The 19,764-nt window shown below is 46.8% G+C and overlaps 1 protein-coding gene and 1 long non-coding RNA gene across 2 annotated transcripts in view; both read right to left on the minus strand.

Moving 5' to 3' along the window:
* LOC310694567 overlaps positions 1-19,764 on the minus strand; it is a 120,768-nt gene that overhangs the window by 71,794 nt on the left and 29,210 nt on the right. The gene's annotated exons all lie outside the window — the stretch shown is intronic.
* On the minus strand, positions 1,329-19,064 carry YIF1A (Yip1 interacting factor homolog A, membrane trafficking protein). The gene is made up of 8 exons (XM_083477655.1): positions 18,855-19,064; positions 16,295-16,515; positions 14,252-14,356; positions 11,821-11,899; positions 9,803-9,860; positions 7,992-8,147; positions 5,175-5,268; positions 1,329-2,552 (listed from the first exon to the last, which is right to left on the minus strand). The coding sequence occupies exons 1-8, from the start codon at positions 18,883-18,885 to the stop codon at positions 2,403-2,405; spliced, it is 894 nt and encodes a 297-aa protein (XP_083333781.1). The 5' UTR covers positions 18,886-19,064; the 3' UTR covers positions 1,329-2,402.

Consider the following 19,764-nt stretch of genomic DNA (forward strand, 5'->3'; position numbering starts at 1 on the left):
ATATATATATATATATGAGAGAATGACTTTGGAGGGCCTGAGATTCCCCACTTCTGCTGTGGAGTGAATACACTCGACACACAAATTATGTCCTAGAGAGTTCTATGGGGCTTGGTGCTCATTATGCAGCTATTATACCTGCTGACAACACAAGAAAAGAAATAAGAAGAGTGAACACCGAAAATCTCCTTAAAAGCTGCGTCCTACCATGACCCCCTGCAGCAGAGGGCTCTGGCCTCTCACCTTTCTGAATCTCACCTGTGTGAATTGACAGCCAAAGGGAGAATAGGCAATGCTCAGCAGCTGCCAGAGAACGTCTCCTTCAACTCCCTCCTGGGAACAAAAAACTGGTCCTCTGAGAAGTTCCCCCGTAATTGCAAACAGTGAACAAAATGTTTTTTTCTTCTTCACGCCAATAAACGCTCCTTCAGACAAGCCACTGAAACACAAACAGGCACACACACAGACATCCCACACACAGCCAAGTACCAAACCAGTCTCTCTGCAGCCGGTCCGTGATGTGTCTGCTACCGCCTGGCGTCAGAGGTGAGTAACTATTCTAAGCTAAGAGGATAGCAGGGAAGTGAAGGCCCACATTCGCTCCACACATTTAAAAGCACTAGGGTACCACTTAAAACAGCCGTGACGTCACCCAAAGAATCCTGGGAAATGTAGTTTGTTAAGGGTGCTGAGAGTTGTTATAGACTTGCCTATTCCCCGTTCACAGAGCTACAATTTTCAGAGTAACCCTGGCCATTAAATCACTCTAGGAATTGTGGCCCTGTGAGGTGCTAGGTAGTCTGTGAACAATACTCAGCACTCTTCGGGGAAGTTTTTAATGATTGTTTTACTGTGTTTTTAGTATTTTGTTGAGGGCCACCCAGAGTGGCTGGGGCAACCCAGTGAGATGGGTGGGGTATAAATAATAAAATTTATTATTATTATTATTATTAACACTCCCCTATTCCTCACATGGCTACAGTTCCTAGAATGGCTACACAATATATCCCTCCTCCCAGCGGACTCTGGAAATTGTAGTTCTGTGAAGCAAAAAGGGGAGTCTCCTCACAGCCCCCTTAACAAATGAGAGCTCCCAGAATCCTCTGGGGGATGCCATGACAGTTTAAAGTGTTATCATGCCCCTTTATGGTATGAATGTGCCCAAAGAGAAAACCATGAGGGGTTGCTTTTCACGGCGGTACTAGATCAAGCAAAGCTCATTTAGTCACACACCATTCTTAAAATAAAGAAGCACAGGCGCTTTGCTGGGGGAGGGAGAAAGTTGGCAGCCACCCCCCAGCCGGATGAAATGCGAACAAACGCACAAGTTGTCAAGCACATTTTTATCGTCGCTTCCAAGAACGAACTCTCCCATAAACAGATGGGGGGAAAGTTGAAATGCGAAGTCTTTCCTCTGAAAGTTGGCTACAAGACACAACTTAGCGGCTTTGCAGATTTCGTTAAGATTTCCCCCCACACCTCCCTGTCTCCCCAAACCCACCTCTTTGCTGGCTTGTATCTGTGGCAGTAAAGACATTTTTTTAAAAACCCAGCAAAGGTTAATATATATATATATAAAGAAAACAAATGGGGAATAGTTTGAAAGTACCTCAACAATACAGCATCTGAAGTGTTATGACCAGTAGTACACAGTCCTTGAGAGGTGAGGGCCTCTGCTCTCTGACAACACAACAGCAGAGGGTGGGGGGTTTTTTGAGGGGGTGCACTGTCAATACTCAGCTGGTGGTGCTGGGGGTCAAAAGACCACCAGGTGGGGGGGGGGGCAAGCAGGAGAAGTCATTTAAAGTAAACCAGCTGATTTTCAGAAGAGGGGAAAAGGGTGCTTTGCTCCAGAAGGCAATAATAATACAACAGAGGTCATGTTCTTAAAAATTCTTTGCATAGCAAAAGTGCTCCCAGGAGCACGAAGGGGGTGGGGGGAAGTGTCTGGAACAATCCTGCCCCACCCTATCTATCTGAGTCTGCCCCCATGAACACCCCAAGCAAGGAGACGTTTGCAACGACCAGTGGAAATGGAACAGGCCACAGATTTGGGAGTCAAGCCGAGTGGGGGTGGACGGGCAGGCAGTGCCAAGCCTGGATAGTTTAGACAGTCCTCACTTCCCCTCCGCTCTCATGATTTTGTGGGGGGCAGGGAGCCCCTCGAGAGGCCGTGGCACCTCCCTTATTCGGCATCATTCCTTGCGTCAGCGGAGCCCCCGTCCTCCTTTGCGAGGCCCAGGATTTGGACAGCCAGGGAGAAGTGGAGTGTGTACTTCAGGGAATTTGGGGGTGGTGGGTGGGAGAAATAAGAGGGCAGGAAGAGAGAGGGGTCCTTGCAAAGCCAGCCCCCCCCGGCAAACGTTGGGGCCGCCACGGACGGGTCCTCTCCTCCACGTCGCCTAATGAACCAGCTGTGCAGTCAGCCAATAGAGGATCAGAGGCTGGAAGGCGGCGGCTGCTAGGGTGACGTACATCTGTGCCCTCCCGCTAGGCCGGCTTATCCCTTCCTGCACCACTGAAGGAAGGATCTTCATCCGCAAGGAGCGTACCTGGTTGAGAAAGAGGAAATATGCCACACATCAGAGGTTAAGGAAGAAGACTCGCCTCTCTCCCCACCCCACAATTCACTCCTTTATTGTAAAAGCAAGAGTGGGCGACCTGCAGCCTCCCTAGGTGTTCCTGCAGCTAGAAACTTGTGACGCTGCTATCTCACAGAATAATATCGAGTTGGAAGGGGACCCTGGGGCTCATTTAGTACCAGTCCCCTTGACCTGCAAGAATAAGCAGTTGTCCCTTAACGGGGATCGAACCTGCAACCTTGGGGTTGCCAGCACCACGCTTTAACCTGCTGAGTGATGTTGCTGGACTCCTCAACTCCCATCAGGCCTGATGCAGCATGGCAAATAGGGATGGTGGGAGCTGTAGGCCACAGTCACATTTAAAGCCACTGTGGTGTAGTGGTTAAGAGCGGTAGTCTCATAATCTGGTGAACCAGGTTCGTGTCTCCGCTCCTCCACATGCAGCTGCTGGGTGACCTTGGGCCAGTCACACTTCTCTGAAGTCTCTCAGCCCCACTCACCCCACAGAGTGTTTGTTGTGGAGGAGGAAGGGAAAGGAGAATGTGAGCCGCTTTGAGACTCCTTCGGGTAGTGATAAAGCGGGATATCAAATCCAAACTCCTCCTCCTCCTCCTCCTCATTATTATTATTATTATTATTATTATTATTATTATTATTATTATTATAGAGGAGTTTGGATTTGATATCCCACCTTTCACTCCCTTTAAGGAGTCTCAAAGCGGCTCACATTCTCCTTTCCCTTCCTCCCCCACAACAAACACTCTGTGGGGTGAGTGGGGCTGAGAGACTTCAGAGAAGTGTGACTGGCCCAAGGTCACCCAGCTGCTGCATGTGGAGGAGCGGAGACGCGAACCCGGTTTCCCAGATTACGTGACTACCGCTCTTAACCACTACACCACACTGGCTCTCTTAACCACTATACCACTTTAAATCCTCAGGGCTTCCCCCAGAGAACCTTGGAAAGTGCAGTTTGCTAAAGGTGCTGAGGGGTGTTATGAGACCCCCTTTTCCATATATATATATAAACATATTGTCAGCAATCATGTAACACGATTTCATATCTTATACAATTTTTTGACTTCCGTCAATCACATCTGAAAAATTTCCAATCTTTCCCACTTAATTTACATTTCTTAACTTCTCTATTACTTTTAATTTTCTTAACTAATAACTCTCTTCATAATCTTCCTTGCAATATTTCATATATTCCTCTGTACAAAACTTCCTGTATTGCTACTAGCACAATCTGTTGATTACAATTGCTTTTCAAACAGTTCGCATATTTATTCCAGTCCTCTCAGAATCTCTGGTCCCACAGGTTTCAAATCCTTCCTGTCATCTTATCTAATTCTGCAGAGACCCCCTTTTCCATTCACAGCTGCAATTCCCAGAGTTCCCAGGGACAGATTGTATAATCACTGTGTGATAACTGTAAGCTCGGGGGCGAGGGGAGTGCCGCCTGATAACTCTCTGCTCCCTTACACAAACTGCAGCTCCCAGCAGGGTCTTCTTACCCATAGACGCTAGGGGTGCGGGGCTTTCAGGGGTGCCAGGCCGAGAGTCCAGGGCCCAAGAGTTGAGTCTGGGGAAGAGCCCACCCATCGGTCGGAGAGCCACAGCAGGCTCTTCTGCTGCGGGCAGCTGTGCGCCGCGAGTTCAGGGGCGATCGAGCCAGCGAGACACTGAGGCAGCCGGCTGGCTCTGCCCTCCTGCATGCCTGGGACTGGGCAACCGGGGGGGGGGGCACCAGGCGGATCTTTGCACCCCGGTGCCACATATGCTTAAGACAGCCCTAGCTCCCAGAATGCTTTGCGGAAAGCCATGGCGGTTTAAAATTATCTCCCGATTGGACTACTGCAATGCGCTCTACGTGGGGCTACCTTTGAAGGTGACCCAGAAACTACAACTAATCCAGAATGCGGCAGCTAGACTGGTGACTGGGGGCGGCCGCCGAGACCACATAACACCAGTATTGAAAGACCTACATTGGCTCCCAGTACATTTCCAAGCACAATTCAAAGTGTTGGTGTTGACCTTTAAAGCCATATACGGCCTCAATCCAGTATACCTGAAGGAGTGTCTCCACCCTCATCGTTCTGCCTGGACACTGAGGCCCAGCTCCGAGGGCCTTCTGGCAGTTCCCTCATTGCGAGGAGCCAAGTTACAGGGAACCAGGCAGAGGGCCTTCTCGGTAGTGGCGCCCACCCTGTGGAATGCCCTTCCACCAGATGTCAAAGAAATAAACAACTACCTAACATTCAGAAGACATCTTAAGGCAGCCCTGTTCAGGGAAGTTTTTAACATGTGATATTTTACTGTATTTTTGGTTTTTATGGAAGCCGCCCAGAGTGGCTGGGGAGGCCCAGCCAGATGGGCGGGGTATAAATAATAAATTATTATTATTAAGTGGTGCCATAAATGTTTTAAAAGTGAGTGTCGTTGTCGTCTAGCAGCATGCAGAAGCTCGCAGGCTCCTCATTCCCTTTGGTCTGATCTACCAGGAACTCTGTACGTCCCCGGGAAAGGCCTGCTGACGAGACTTCCTGCCCCACGGCACCCTGGGAGTGCTGGGGCCCAGATCCCAGTACTCACCATGAAATACATAAGAGCACAGGAAGCCCAAGCCAAGGCGATATAATAGCCATTGCTGCCAAATGCGAGGCCGCCCACAACAGCTAGGATCATCCTGGAGGAGGAGAAGGAAATGGCTGTTAAATCCCCTCCTGTCAAGGCTGTCATCCAGACCCAGCATTCTGAGATTCACAGCTGTTGTTAAGATCTCTGCCAATCACCTCCTTTTAGTCAGGCAAGACGCATGTCAGTTCTCAGCACTGAAAGCTTTATAGAAATTTTTAAAAGCTTACGAGGTGCCGGGACACAAAGGTGCCTACGCAGAGCATATTAAAAGGAAACTTTGGGGAAATGATGTAATCGTGAGGGCGGGAGATTCTTAAAATTGTTGGCATAAATATATTCGGCGCTGGAATCATACAAGTTCAACTTAAAATTTTGGGGGAGTAATACTGGAAGCATTATGGGAGGCAAAAAATCTGTTTGCAGTGGTGCCCCGCAAGACGAATGCCTCGCAAGACAAAAAACTCGCTAGACGAAAGGTTTTTTCGTTCGCAATTTGCCTCGCAAGACGAATTCCCCTATGGGCTTGCTTCGCAAGACGAAAACGTCTTGCGACTTTGTTAAACCGTTTAAACCGTGCTTCGCAAGACGAAAAATTCGCTAGACGGCAAAAATTGCGGAACGAATTAATTTCGTCTTGCGGGGCACCACTGTATTAGTAAAAGCAGATGGCGGTAGTTTTTAAACAAGGTAACTGCAGAACTAGAATCCTAGAGTTGGAAGAGACCACAAGGGCCATCGAGTCCAACCCCCTGCCAAGCAGGAAACACCATCAGAGCACTCCTGACATATGGTTGTCAAGCCTCTGCTTAAAGACCTCCAAAGTAGGAGACTCCACCACACTCCTTGGCAGCAAATTCCACTGTCGAACAGCTCTTACTGTCAGGAAGTTCTTCCTAATGTTTAGGTGGAATCTTCTTTCTTGTAGTTTGGATCCATTGCTCCGTTTCCTTATATGTGACATTTATGTGTATGCATAATTTAGGGCTGCCAAAAGTCAGCAGTCAGAAACAGTGTCCAGGCAGAATTCACTTAAATGTCCAGGAAAACCCATGTATGGAAACCCATGTCTGAAGTCTAGATTTTGGCGACTTTCCTTAAAAACAGCTCAAAAACTTCAGGGTTGGTTTTTTTTTTTTTTTTGAGCTCAACAACTTGTAACCTAATTTTCACTTTTTGAAATGTGGCAACTCTAGCATAATTGTACAGACCCTCTGGATAGATACTGCAGATATCAATCACATATTTGCTAACTTACTGTGTTGGGAAATTTCCCCAGAACAATCTTTTCAGTTATAAAATTGAAATGTATATCACAATTTCAAATTTAACCAAATAAATATGTCTGTGCACATGTGTTTTTAAAGGGCTGCCTGTACATTCACCTTCTGACTCAGAAGTCTTTGCTTCCCATCTGAACATGGATGGGACATTAGGCGGTGGCTGTATTTGGCAAATGCCCAGAGGCACATTATAGAGAATTTTTGGAGAGTGGCAGGACCTAGAATGGATGGGGAATGTGGATGGTGCTCCAGGTGTTGCTGGACTACAATTCCCATCATCCCTGATCACTGCTGGCTAAGGCTGATGGGAGCTGGAGTCCAATAACATTCAGAGGGCTGCACCTCACTGAGATGCCATCACAACACTGCATGGAGGTGTGTGGCGAAGTCACTGCAAAAAGGGGGTGGATAAGAATAATACTCTGTACAGTGGTGCCCCGCAAGACAAATGCCTCGCAAGACGAAAAACCCACTAGACGAAAGGGTTTTCCGTTTTTCGATGTGATTCGCAAGACGAATTTCCCTATGGGCTTGCTTCGCAAGACGAAAACGTCTTGCGATTTTTTTCGCCCCCCCCTTTTTCTAAGCCGCTAAGCCGCTAATAGCCTTTTAGCCGCTAAGCCTTTAATAGCCAATAAACCGCTAATAGCGCTAATCCGCTAATCCGCTAATAGGGTTGTTTCGCAAGACGAAAAAACCGCTAGACGAAGAGACTCGTGGAACGGATTATTTTCGTCTTGCGAGGCACCACTGTATATTCCTCACAAAAGTGACCCAAAGCAACTTACAAACACAAGGTAAACACTATAAACAATTGCAGCAAACACAACACTTCAAAATACAAAGCAAAAACACAACTACCCACACAAAAGACAGGTCTTACAGATCCAGCCCCACTGAAAGAGGCCACAGGTACTCTAATTAAGGGCCAAAGGGTCACACTAAATAAAAGTTATTGCCTGGTGCCTATAACTAGATAAAGAGGGTGCCAGGTGAGCCTCGCTGGGGACAGCATTCCACAAGCAGGGAGCCACCACTGAAAAGGCCCGTCCCCATGTTGCTACCAGAGAGGGGCACACAGAGAAGAGCCTCAGAGAGTGATTGCAGGGTCTGATTCAGCTTATGTGAGGAGAGGCAATCCTTGAGGTATTGTGGTCCTGAGCCACATTAAAGCCGCAACGAAGAAAATACAAGCGTCAGTTTAAACACCACTCAAGACCCCAAGTGGAAGAGCCAAGTTGGATGAACATGTGACAAGAAGTCTGACCTCACGTAAACACAGCCTCCTATGGTCCCAAGGACCGCTAGGCCAGAAATGTGGCCCTCCTGATGTTGCTGGACCCCAGCCGCCGTCATTCCTAACCACTGGCCTTGCTGGCTTGGGCTGATAGGAGCTGGAGTCCATCCAATATTCAGAGGGCTTATGGTTCCTTCCCAGTACGCTAGGCCAACATTGTACCGGCCACAAGGCAGAAGGGAGAGGCCCACTTACCCAACGTATTTGTAGCCGCAGTAAGCAAGCAGGTCAAAGGTGCCCAGGTCGCTCTGGACCGTCACAAGGTACAGGCCCAGCAACAGGGCGAGAACCTCAATCACGACCCACACGAACGCCGTGCTGGCACACATGCCCAGGACCTCTGGTGAAAACCTAGGAAGGAACAAGGCAGAAAGAGCAGACCGGAATGAATGTCAGGAACCAACATAAATATGTAAGAGGAGTCTGGCTGTTGGAATGCAATTTTGATGTGCTGTCTATAATGTCTAAGATATTACTGGATTGTCAGACAAAGGAGGAGCAAGTAAAATCCTCAAGGATACATTGGGCAATAGATATTGGTTATAATATAGATATGGAAGCGTGGGAACGATTGTGGAATACGGATATAAAATTCACAGCATGCTATGGCTTAAGAGAAAACTATATGGAGGGCATGGTCGGCCAATTGGTGCCAAAAAAGGATAGAACTTTATTTATGTATGCAACAACAGCAGCAAGACTACTCATCGCGAAGTATTGGAAGACCCAAGAGCTACCCACACTGGAAGAATGGCAGATGAAAGTGATGGACTACATGGAATTGGCAGAAATGACTGGCAGAATCCGTGACCAGGGAGAAGAGTCGGTGGAGGAAGACTGGAAGAAATTTAAAGACTACTTGCAGAAGCACTGTAAAATTAAGGAATGTTAAAATGATGTCTGATTGAAAAGAAGTGGTATTGGTAAAAAGATTTTTAAGAAAATGTAAATGGGGATTGATAAAGGATAAATGCTAGAGGGTAAGGATTTGCTGAATTTAATATTTGAACTGGAATACAAAATGGGAGGTGTGAGGAGGTCAAGAAACTTCTCTTTTGCTAATTGTTTTTTACTGTGTATTTCTTTATATGTTTTGTTCTTGTATGCTTTTATTCTTGAAGTTCTTCTTATGTTTAAATTTTGAAACTTTTTATTGTCTGTGAAACTTTAATAAATATTATTATTAAAAAAAAGAGAAAACTATATGGAAATGTTATATCGATGGTCTCTAACACCGAGTAAACTGGCAAAAATGTATAAATCAAAATCGAATAAGTGTTGGAAATGCAAAGAGAAGGAAGGTACTTTTTATCCTATGTGGTCTTGTGGCAAGGTTAAAGCTTACTGGGAAATGATATATGATGAACTGAAAAAGATGTTTAAAATAACATTTGTAAAAAACCCCAGGAAAAAACAGAAGCTTTTCTTCTGGGAATTATAGGGGTAGAACTACCTAAACAGTATATAAATTTATTCAGCGGCAAGAATGTTATCTACCCCAAAATGGAAATAAGTCCCAATGAAAGAAGAATGGATACAAAAACTTGTGGACTATGCAGAAACGGTGAAACTTACCGGAAAAATAAGAAATCAAGATAACAAACTTTTTATAAAAGCATGGAAATGGTTTATTGAATATTTAAAAAAACAAATTGTAAACAGATGAGGACACTGGCAGGATTATTGCAATAACACGCAGTTTCAAAAGAGTATATAATTAAAGTAGATGAAGAAAAGAATAAGTTAATTTGTAATATGCAGGATATGATAAAAATAAAAGTAAGGAACCACAGAAAGAGGAGGAAGGAAGTCGAGTTTTACAAGAGCATCTCTTCCTACTTGTAATCATAGAGTTGGAACGGCCATCTAGTCCCTCCCAACTCTATGATTATTTAGCACCATTACTACGGAGGGCAATTTATGAAATGAAGCAGGAATAAGGAATCTGTGACTCCAGATGTGGGAATTAAGAGGTTTTTTTGGGGGGAGGAAACCTCGTCGCTTACCTTTTCTGTAAACCAAGTGCCATCCCAGCAAGTAAGATATAGGTAATGAAAGCCATACCTGGAGAGAGGGGAAGAATAAGAATCACAATCATGAGAACTAGCCACTTTGATGGAACAAACTGCAGTTTTCCAGGGTGGCAGGGATGGAAAGGGTAGAGAGTTAGCTTCTACTATAATTAGCTATCCTGTCTAGCTTAACTCTAAAACAAGAACAGGGAGCCTGTAATTCCCATCAGCCCAGGTGACGAAAGGTTTGGGATGATGGGGGCTGGAGTCCAATGACACCCCCAGAGACACAGGCGCCTCATCCCTGCTCTAAGAGAGAGACTAAAAATTCGAAGCAAGACCTACGATTTCTTTAACTCTGTTGCTTTGGAAACTGGGTCCCATCTGTGCTGCACATTTAATAACAACAACAACAACAACAACAACATATTATTATTATTATTATTATTATTATTATTATTATTATTATTATTATTATTATTATTATTTATACCCCACCCATCTGACTGGGCTTCCCCAGCCACTCTTGGCAGCTTCCCCCCAAAAATATTAAAATACTGTAATACATCAAACATTAAAAGCTTCCCTAAACAGGGCTGCTTTCAGATGCCTTCTAAAAGTCTGGTAGTTGCTATTCTCTTGGTTCCCTGTAACTTGGCTTCTCGCAGGGAGGGAACCGCCAGAAGGCCCTCGGCGCTGGACCTCAGCGTCCGGGCAGAATGATGGGGGTGGAGACGCTCCTTCAGGTATACTGGACCGAGGCCGTTTAGGGCTTTAAAGGTCAGCACCAATACTTTGAATTGTGCTCGGAAACGTACTGGGAGCCAATGTAGGTCTTTCAAGACCGGTGTTATGTGGTCTCGGTGGCCGCTCCGCAGGACCACAGCACTTTAAACAGTGATGGGAGTCCCCCAGCAAATCCTGGAAAACCTAGTTTGTAAAGGGTACTGAGAGTTGTTAGAAGACACCGCCCGCAATTCCCCTCACAGAGCTGCAATATCCAGCGCGCCCTGTGAAAAGGGATTCATTGTTAAGCTACTTTGGGAGTTGTAGCTCCGTGAGAGGAATAGCGATGTCTCCTAAAGCACCCTAATACACTTATTCCTCTGGCCCTGCCCATAAATTGAATTTGGCCCCCAGGAGGCTGCGTACATAGAAATGTGGCCCTCAGTCTGAAAACCACTCCCCTCCTCTGCTTTAGAAAGTGCTTTTTAAAACTAACAAACCCTGGGTATTAGGCCAGGGTGGAGGTGAACATCAAGAAACACTGCTATGAATCACCTGTTCAGTTTTCCCAAAAACTATCAATACAGTGGTACCTCAGGTTAAGAACTTAATTCGTTCTGGAGATCCATTCTTAACCTGAAACTGTTCTTAACCTGAGGTACCACTTTAGCTAATGGAGCCTCCCGCTGCCGCCACGCGATTTCTGCTCTCATCCTGAAGCGAAGTTCTTAACCCAAGGTACTATTTCTGGGTTAGCAGAGTCTGTAACCTGAAGCGTCTGTAACCTGAAGTGTCTGTAACCCGAGGTACCACTGTATGTAGACAGGCAACATAAAACTCTGACACTATAAAAAAAGTTTGGCATGGACATTAGCTAGGATTTCAGCAGCCCAGTAATGGAAAACCTTGGAAAAAAATATGCATTTGTGGTAAAAAAAAGCAACCAAAAAATTTGTGGACCTTGGCTACCACAGAAAAAAATAAACTGTGTTTCTGGGGGTACAGAAAGCTGGATCCAGAATGCTTTCTTGTCATCAGGTGAGATTTTATTTCCTGTGCTTCGTACTCTAGTGCTAAACATTCACCCTCCACGCCAGCTCAGGAAATAAGGATGGTCCGATTTATATTGGTGTGCTACCATTTCTTTCTATTGTTACTGATTGCTTGTTTGCTTTGAATATGGTACAATGAAACACTGTGCTACTGTACTTTTGGGTTGTTACTAACGGTAAAATAAGGAATAAGTAAAGAAACCCTCCTATGTTCAAGAGAGGGCCTCCACTCACTAGGAATGTAGAGGTCTGGAGCGTTGACGTCCTGCCGAGGCGTCAGGGGGACATCTCTGTGGTAGCGGACTTCCCAGTTCTGTAGAGGAACAATAATAGGCACAGGTGAGAGCTGGCTGCCCAAAACCTGTTTCAAAACACTATTATTATTTTTTTTTAAGGGGGGTTCACATTTGTTCTCAAATGGCACTGAAGATGAGGTGGGAAAAGCGCGGATATTTTATTTTTATTTTTCTGTACAGTGGTACCTCGGGGGTTAAGTACTTAATTCGTTCCGGAGGTCCGTTCTTAACCTGAAACTGTTCTTAACCTGAAGCACCACTTTAGCTAATGGAGCCTCCTGCTGCCGCCGGAGCACGATTTCTGTTCTCATCCTGAAGCAAAGTTCTTAACCTGAAGCACTATTTCTGGGTTAGCGGAGTCTGTAACCTGAAGCGTATGTAACCTGAAGCATATGTAACCCGAGGTACCACTGTACAGCTGTATTGTAGAATATTTGAGCAGCGTTCACTGTTAAAACATAAAGCACCACAGATTTTGTTTTTAAAAAATACACATATGCATTGAGGTGACAGGCGAATTAAACTTGAAACATCTGCCCAGGCCTGATAGCATTAAAAAGTCTTCAAGAGACTCATGAAAGTTAACAGCGAGGGTGCCTGCCGCATCTCTGACTGAATCGTGTTCGACAACCTAATGCTCAACTTTGAATTGAAGCCAGGCTGAAACACAAAGGAATAGCAAGCCGCTCTCCTCCAAACGATCTCAGTGATTGAGCTGGGATACAAGGCCTCTCAAGTGATCTTTAAGGTATCCTGCACCCAAGCTGTCCCTTTCAAACAAAATGTAGGAGCATAAGAAGCTGCCTTCTAAGATGCCAGTCCTCATGGTTCTGAAATAAATGGCTGACATAACTAGAAACATAGGAACCTGCCTTATAGTTAACTACATACGCCGGGTGAAGAAGCCCTCCCTTTCACCTGTCCTGAATCTGCCCCCACTTCGCTTCACTGGATGACCCCCATTTCCAGTTATTATGAAAGAGGGAGGAAAAAAACTCCTCTATCCACTTCTTCTGTACCATGCATAATTTTGTAAAACTTCACCTTGGCTCTGTATACCTGAAGGAGCGTCTCCACCCCCATCGTTCAGCCTGGACACTGAGGCCCAGCTCCGAGGGCCTTCTGGTGGTTCCCTCATTGTGAGAAGTGAGGTCACAGGGAACCAGGCAGAGGGCCTTCTCGGTAGTGGCGCCCGCCCTGTGGAACGCCCTCCCACCAGATGTCAAGGAAATAAACAACTATCTGACTTTTAGAAGATGCCTGAAGGCAGCCCTCTTTAGGGAAGTTTTTAATGTTTGGTGTTTTGCTGTGTTTTTAGTTTGTTGCAAGCCACCCAGAGTGGCTGGGGCAACCCAGTCAGATGGGCAAAGTATGAGTAATAGTAATAATAATAATAATAATTATAATTATAATTATAATTATAATAATTACAGTGGTGCCCCGCAAGACGAATGCCTCGCAAGACGAAAAACTCGCTAGACGAAAGAGTTTTCCATTTTTTGAGTCGTTCCGCAAGACGAATTTCCCTATGGGCTTGCTTTGCAAGACGAAACGTCTTGCGAGTTCTTGCGAGTTTGTTTCCTTTTTCTTAAAGCCGCTAAGCCATTAATAGCCGCTAAGCCGCTAATAGCCGTGCTTCGCAAGACGAAAAAACCGCAAGACGAAGAGACTCGCGGAACGGATTAATTTCGTCTTGCGAGGCACCACTGTATTATTATTATTATTATTATTATTATCATCATCATCATCATCATCCCCAACCACCACCCAGGCCAATGGCATGGGAAAGGCACTCTGTACGTGCCTGGAAATACTGTGGGTACATGTCTTCTCTTTTTTGAACACACCCAGATTCTTTCCCCCATCCACCAATAGCAGAGAATGGAATCCAGCAGCGTAGTCTCTAAGTTGCTATAATGACCCTTTAAGTCCCTTCCTGTGATTATCCTAACTGCTGCCAAGTTATCAGTCTGAGGAAAGAACTATGTGGCAGAAACTGTCCTGTCCTCCTGAACTAGATGTCTGTCACCTGCTCTGCTCCAGGATCTCATCCATGGAAGCGGCACTGGTCTTTAACAAGGGCAAGAGTGCCAGAACTGCCACTGACACAGACTTTAACACTAAGAACTGTAACTTTGGAAACCTGTGCTTGAGCTTGCTATTTTCCTCCTCCCTCCTCCCTCCTGTTTCCTCACGTGACGTATCTTTTTACGGTGGTTAGCCTGAGGGCAGGGAGGGGCCATCTCAGAACTGCACACCACTATGAAGGGCCTTTTCCAGCTGAAGGGCGGGATGTAAAAGCTGTAAATAAATAAAACCAAGACCCCCAAACCGAAACAGCGGGCAAAGTGCCACCTCCCTATCTGTACCTGGTGTACATAAGGAAACACCAACAGGGCGAGCTTCTTCATCACGTAAGTGGTGTCCACTGCAAAGAAGTATTTCAGCTTGTTCATGGACATAAACCGATGGATCTGATGGAAGCAAAATTCAAGAATGAAAAATTATCCAGCTCAGAGGAAAGTATTCTTCTGAATTACACACCTACTATACCTGGGAGATAGCTCAGCCGATAAGAGTGTGAGATTCTTAACCTCAGGGTCGTGAGTTCGACCCCACATTGGACCAAACATTGCTGCATTACAGAGGATTGGACTAGATGACCCTTGTGGCCCCTTCCTTCTCTACAATTCTACGATTCAGTAAGGAATCTGACAACTGGACAGGATAAATGGATTCTCTGTGCCCTTACTACACCCAAAAAAACCGATACAGATGTACAGTGGTGCCCCGCAAGGCGAATGCCTCGCAAGACGGAAAACTCGCTAGACGAAAGAGTTTTCCGTTTTGGAGGTGCTTCGCAAAACAAATCTCCTATGGGCTTGCTTCGCAAGACGAAAATGTCTTGCGAGTTCCTGCGGGTTTTTCCCCTCCCCCCTCCTTTTTCTAAGCCGCTAAGCCGCTTATCAGCTGATCCGATAAGCCACTAAAAGCCGCTAATAGCGCTAATCGGTCAATGGGCTTGCTTCGCAAGGCGAAAAAACCGCTAGACGAAGAGAATCACAGAACGGATTCTTTTCGTCTTGCGAGGCACCACTGTACTGGGAATATAAATCTATGGCTCCTTTCATTCAATGGATGGAAGATACGACGACAAACACAACTTATGAACACATTGCTTATAGGTGCAGACTTTGTGTGGACAAGTACAGTGGTACCTTGGGTTAAGTACTTAATTCGTTCCGGACGTCTGTTCTTAACCTGAAACTGTTCTTAACCTGAAGCACCACTTTAGCTAATGGGGCTGTGCGATTTCTGTTCCCATCCTGAAGCAAAGTTCTTAACCCGAGGTACTATTTCTGGGTTAGTGGAGTCTGTAACCTGAAGTGTATGTAACCCAAGGTACCACTGTATAATGATATCTCTTCCCCTATCCCTCCCCTCCACCAGTTTTGTAGCATGCTGGCAAAAAAAAAGGTGTGTTTTATATTAGAGAGGGGGTCCCAAAAGCATGAAGGGGGGGGGGAGCCTGTAGCTAGTTAAGAGCACAGGAAGCACACAAAACCCAGAAGGGGAGAATGAACCAAGCCTAAGCTCAGCCCCACCTGCATTACGCAGTTAAAGAACTTTGCCATGGCCTCCCCCTTCCACCATTATTTGCTAATGGTGCTTGGAATTGTAGCTCTGCAAGGGGTGAACTACAGTTCCCAGGAATCTTAGGGGGTACAGAAGGAAATATGCAGCCATGGAAGCTTATGATACAGTGGTGCCTCGCAAGACGAAAAGAATCCGTTCTGTGATTCTCTTCGTCTAGCGGTTTTTTCATCTTGCGAAGCAAGCCCATTGAAGGATTAGCGGATTAGTGCTATTAGCGGCTTTTAGCGGCTTATCTGCTGATCGGATCAGCTGATAAGCGGCTTAGCGGCTTAGAAAAAGGGGGGGGAGGAAAAAAACCAGCAGGAACTCGCAAGACATTGTCGTCTTGCGAAGCAAGCCCATAGGAGATTCATTTTGCGACGCACCTCCAAAACGGAAAACTCTTTCGTCTAGCGAGTTTTCCGTCTTGTGAGGCATTCGTCTTGCGGGGCACCACTGTACAATGACTTTAGGGCCCCATGTGCACCCTACATTAAAAGCAGCACCGTACCACTTTATACAGGCTTCCCCCAAACGACCTGGGAACTGTAGTCTGACATCATTCGGGGACCCCTAGCCTCCTCCCAGAGCTGCAATTCCCGGCTTTCCCTGGGAACAGAGACTACTTGCTAAACCACTCTGGGAACTACCAACTCACAGCACACTTAAACTACAGCCCCCAGAGTCCTTTGGGGGAAGCCACAACTGTTTAGGAAGACGTGCAACAGCGTTTTGGACATACAAGCCTAGTCCATAGGATGAATGCCTCTTCCTACCTCCTTGTGCACAATGTCCTTGCCCTGAGATGCGATGGTGGTGCCGTAGGCCATCGCTACGTTGGCCACGGGGTCGGCAAAGATCTGATTGAAACCCATGTCGATGCCGGGGGCCGGGTAACCCGGCTGCTGGGGGCCGTAGGCTGCACTGGTGTCGTCAAAGAGCTGGGGGGCATCTGCGTTCTGCGGCACGGGAGGGATCCTTGTCCTGTGCTTAGAACCTACAAGAGACAGAGTTTTAGTAGAGAGGAGAGAGAATTTTTTTAAGAAAAGAAGGCCTATCAGATGGGCAGATACAGCCTTACAAGAGCTTGGAAGAACAAACACCTACCATGGGTTACATAACGTCCCAAGGATCTTAGGTAAAGGGACCCCTGACCGTTAGGTCCAGTCGTGGCCGACTCTGGGGTTGCGGCGCTCATCCCGCTTTATTGGCCGAGGGAGCCGGCGTACAGCTTCCGGGTCATGTGGCCAGCATGACTAAGCCGCTTCTGGCGAACCAGAGCAGCGCACGGAAACGCCGTTTACCTTCCCGCCGGAGCAGTACCTATTTATCTCCTTGCACTTTGACGTGCTTTCGAACTGCTAGGTTGGCAGGAGCAGGGACCGAGCAACGGGAGCTCACCCCGTCACGAGGATTCGAACCGCTGACCTTCTGATTGGCAAGTCCAAGGCTCTGTGGTTTAGACCACAGCGCCACCCACGTCCCTAACCCAAGGATCTTATCTGAGCACAATTATTATAACGGCCAATATGTGGTTTATTTCCTTACAGGACGCTCAGCTCTGTTTCACAACGGTAGATAAGAATCTCAGGAGGACTAAGCTCCTTCAGGAAGGAAACTACTATCCCCCTGTAATAAGGAGGCTGCCGATTAGATACGAGGCCAAGCTACCTGGCCCCTGCCCAACGAGAGAGTTTTGGGGCCACGACAAAACAGTCGCCAAGAGAGGCAAGCCCAGCGAGAACGTCTATGCTCCTGCGAAGGCCTCCAGCAGGAGGAAATGCTGTTTCTGAGCCCAAAGGTGGAGAGTAGGGAAGGAAAGGAGCAACGTGGTTTCTTGCTAAGCATGACAGAGTCTCTTCCAAGCCTCCGCCTGCAGAGAACCAAGTGGGAGGTGAGAGACGGAAGACTGAGCGTTTGTGTATCTGAAGGGTAGAAATCTTGAGAGAAAGGCGACTTGGCGGATGAGGTTTGCCAAAGGCAGAGGAGACAGGGATAGCTCGGTCGGTAGAGCATGAGACTCTTAATCGCAGGGTTGTGCGTTTGAGCCCCACGTTGGTCAAAAGATTCCTGCATTGTGCGGGGGGTTGGACTAGATGACCCTTGGGGTCCCTTCCAACTCTACAATAAGAGACCGGGCGTGGGGGGAGGAGAGAGTAAAGCTTGCAATGCTTTACTCTGAAAGAGCCTCACAGTTGTAGTTAGACTTCAACTCCCATCAACCCCAGCTAACATGAGCAATGGCAAGGGATGATGGGAGTTGTAGTTCAGCAGTGACTGGACACCCACACAGGCTCCCAAATTCTCATTGAGAAGCTCCACAGGAATCCTCATCATTTTTTTCTAAACTACCCCTTAAAGCCCACTGCTACAAACCTCTCAAGAGACCAGCGAACCCTCCTTTTCGCGAGACAAGACTAGCCCAGTGTTATTATCCACCTGGCAGTGGTTCCCCCTAGCCTTCCCCCTTTTAACTGGGAATCCCAGGAATTCATTATCGGAATAAACAAACTAGAAACTGTTCTTAACCTGAAGCACCACTTTAGCTAATGGGGCCTCCCGCTGCCGCCACAAGATTTCTGTTCTCATCCTGAAGCAAAGTTCTTAACCTGAAGCACTATGTCTGGGTTAGCGGAGTCTGTAACCTGAAGCATATGTAACCTGAGATACCACTGTACAGTATAATGAAAATCAATTAAAAACAAAAAAAGGAAAACACTCACCCACCCACAACTTTTACAGCACGCCACATAGCAATAACAACAAACTGTATCCAGTGCTAGTTTGGAATAGACCCACTTAAATTAAAAAGCATGACTAACTTAGGTCCATTAATTTCAGCAGTTAAATCCCAAGTGGAACTGAGTTGGGATACAACCCAGGGACTAGTAATAATAATTTTTAAAACACACCAAAAAGGAAACGAAAGCACCAACATTTATTAATTTTTTTACTAAGGATTTGTGAAAGAGGCTAAGTCTCTCTTTCTTCTCTCTCTTTTATCCACGAGGGCAGAACACGTAGCAAAGAGGACGTTATAATTATAAGTCTCTATGGAACTGAACCCGGTCCGAGAGCCAAAAAAGCACGTTGCTCTGCGGCCGACTTAAGGCCCCTTCCACTTTGCTCACCTTCGGAAGCAACAGGATTATCGGGGGCGGGGAAAGAGAAAGGTCTTTTGGTGCTAAGACCCCCATCCCGAGGCAAGCGCCACCCCCATCAGACCCCTCTTCCATACTGTCTGGGGAGGGAATCGGCACCCCAACATTGAAGCCGCGTCCGGGGCCTGTTACCCCCTTTCCGTTTCCCCCCTCCGAGTCCCCCTCAAGGTCTTACCTGGGCCCCCATAGCCAGGGGGATAAGCCATGGCTCCCCGCGATTGTTTGCAAAACGGGGCCCCCTCTTCTGAAAGTGTGATCAACTTGAAATCAAGGTGGGGGGGGAGGGGGAGGGAGACTTGAAGACGGATCAAAAGGAAGGGGGAGGAAGGCGCAAGTCCAAGCCACGTCCTCAAAGCCTCCAGCGCTGCAATCCTCGGCCTCCCATTGGCTGCTACGGTGGCTGCGCTCAGGGCTCTGAGCGCTGATTGGCGGGAAATGTATCCATTTCACTCTCTCTTTTTTCCTTGCTTCCTCGCAGCTGTTCCAAAGGGGCGGAGTTCCCGCTGTACATTCGGTAAGAAGTCCTCTTAAGGACGCATGCGCGCGAGGAAGTTCCATTCACCCCGCCCCTCTTTTGTCGAAACAATTATTAGCAGTTAACAAACTGTATGTGGCAGTTGAAGAGTTTATGGCTTCTCCTATTTTTTACGCCAGTGTGGTCTTTTTTAAAAAGATCTGTATGATCCTTTTTATTGGATGATTCAAATAAAACTGTTTGGTTTTTTTAATATAAGTTTTCAAGATTCTGTTGTTGTTGTTGTTTAGTCCGACACTTCGTGACCCCCTGGACCAGAGCACGCCAGGCACTCCTGTCTTCCATTGCCTCCCGCAGTTTAGTCAAACTCATGTTTGTAGCTTCGAGAACACTGTCCAACCATCTCGTCCTCTGTCATCCCCTTCTCCTTGTGCCCTCCATCTTTCCCAACATCAGGGTCTTTTCCAGGGAGTCCTCTCTTCTCATGAGGTGGCCAAAGTATTGGAGCCTCAGCTTCACGATCTGTCCTTCCAGTGAGCACTCAGGGCTGATTTCCTTCCTTCAGAATGGAGAGGTTTGATCTTCTTGCAGTCCAGGGGACTCTCAAGAG

This window comes from Podarcis liolepis (assembly GCF_965112155.1).
Source record: "Podarcis liolepis genome assembly, chromosome: 15".
Classification (NCBI taxonomy): domain Eukaryota; kingdom Metazoa; phylum Chordata; class Lepidosauria; order Squamata; family Lacertidae; genus Podarcis; species Podarcis liolepis.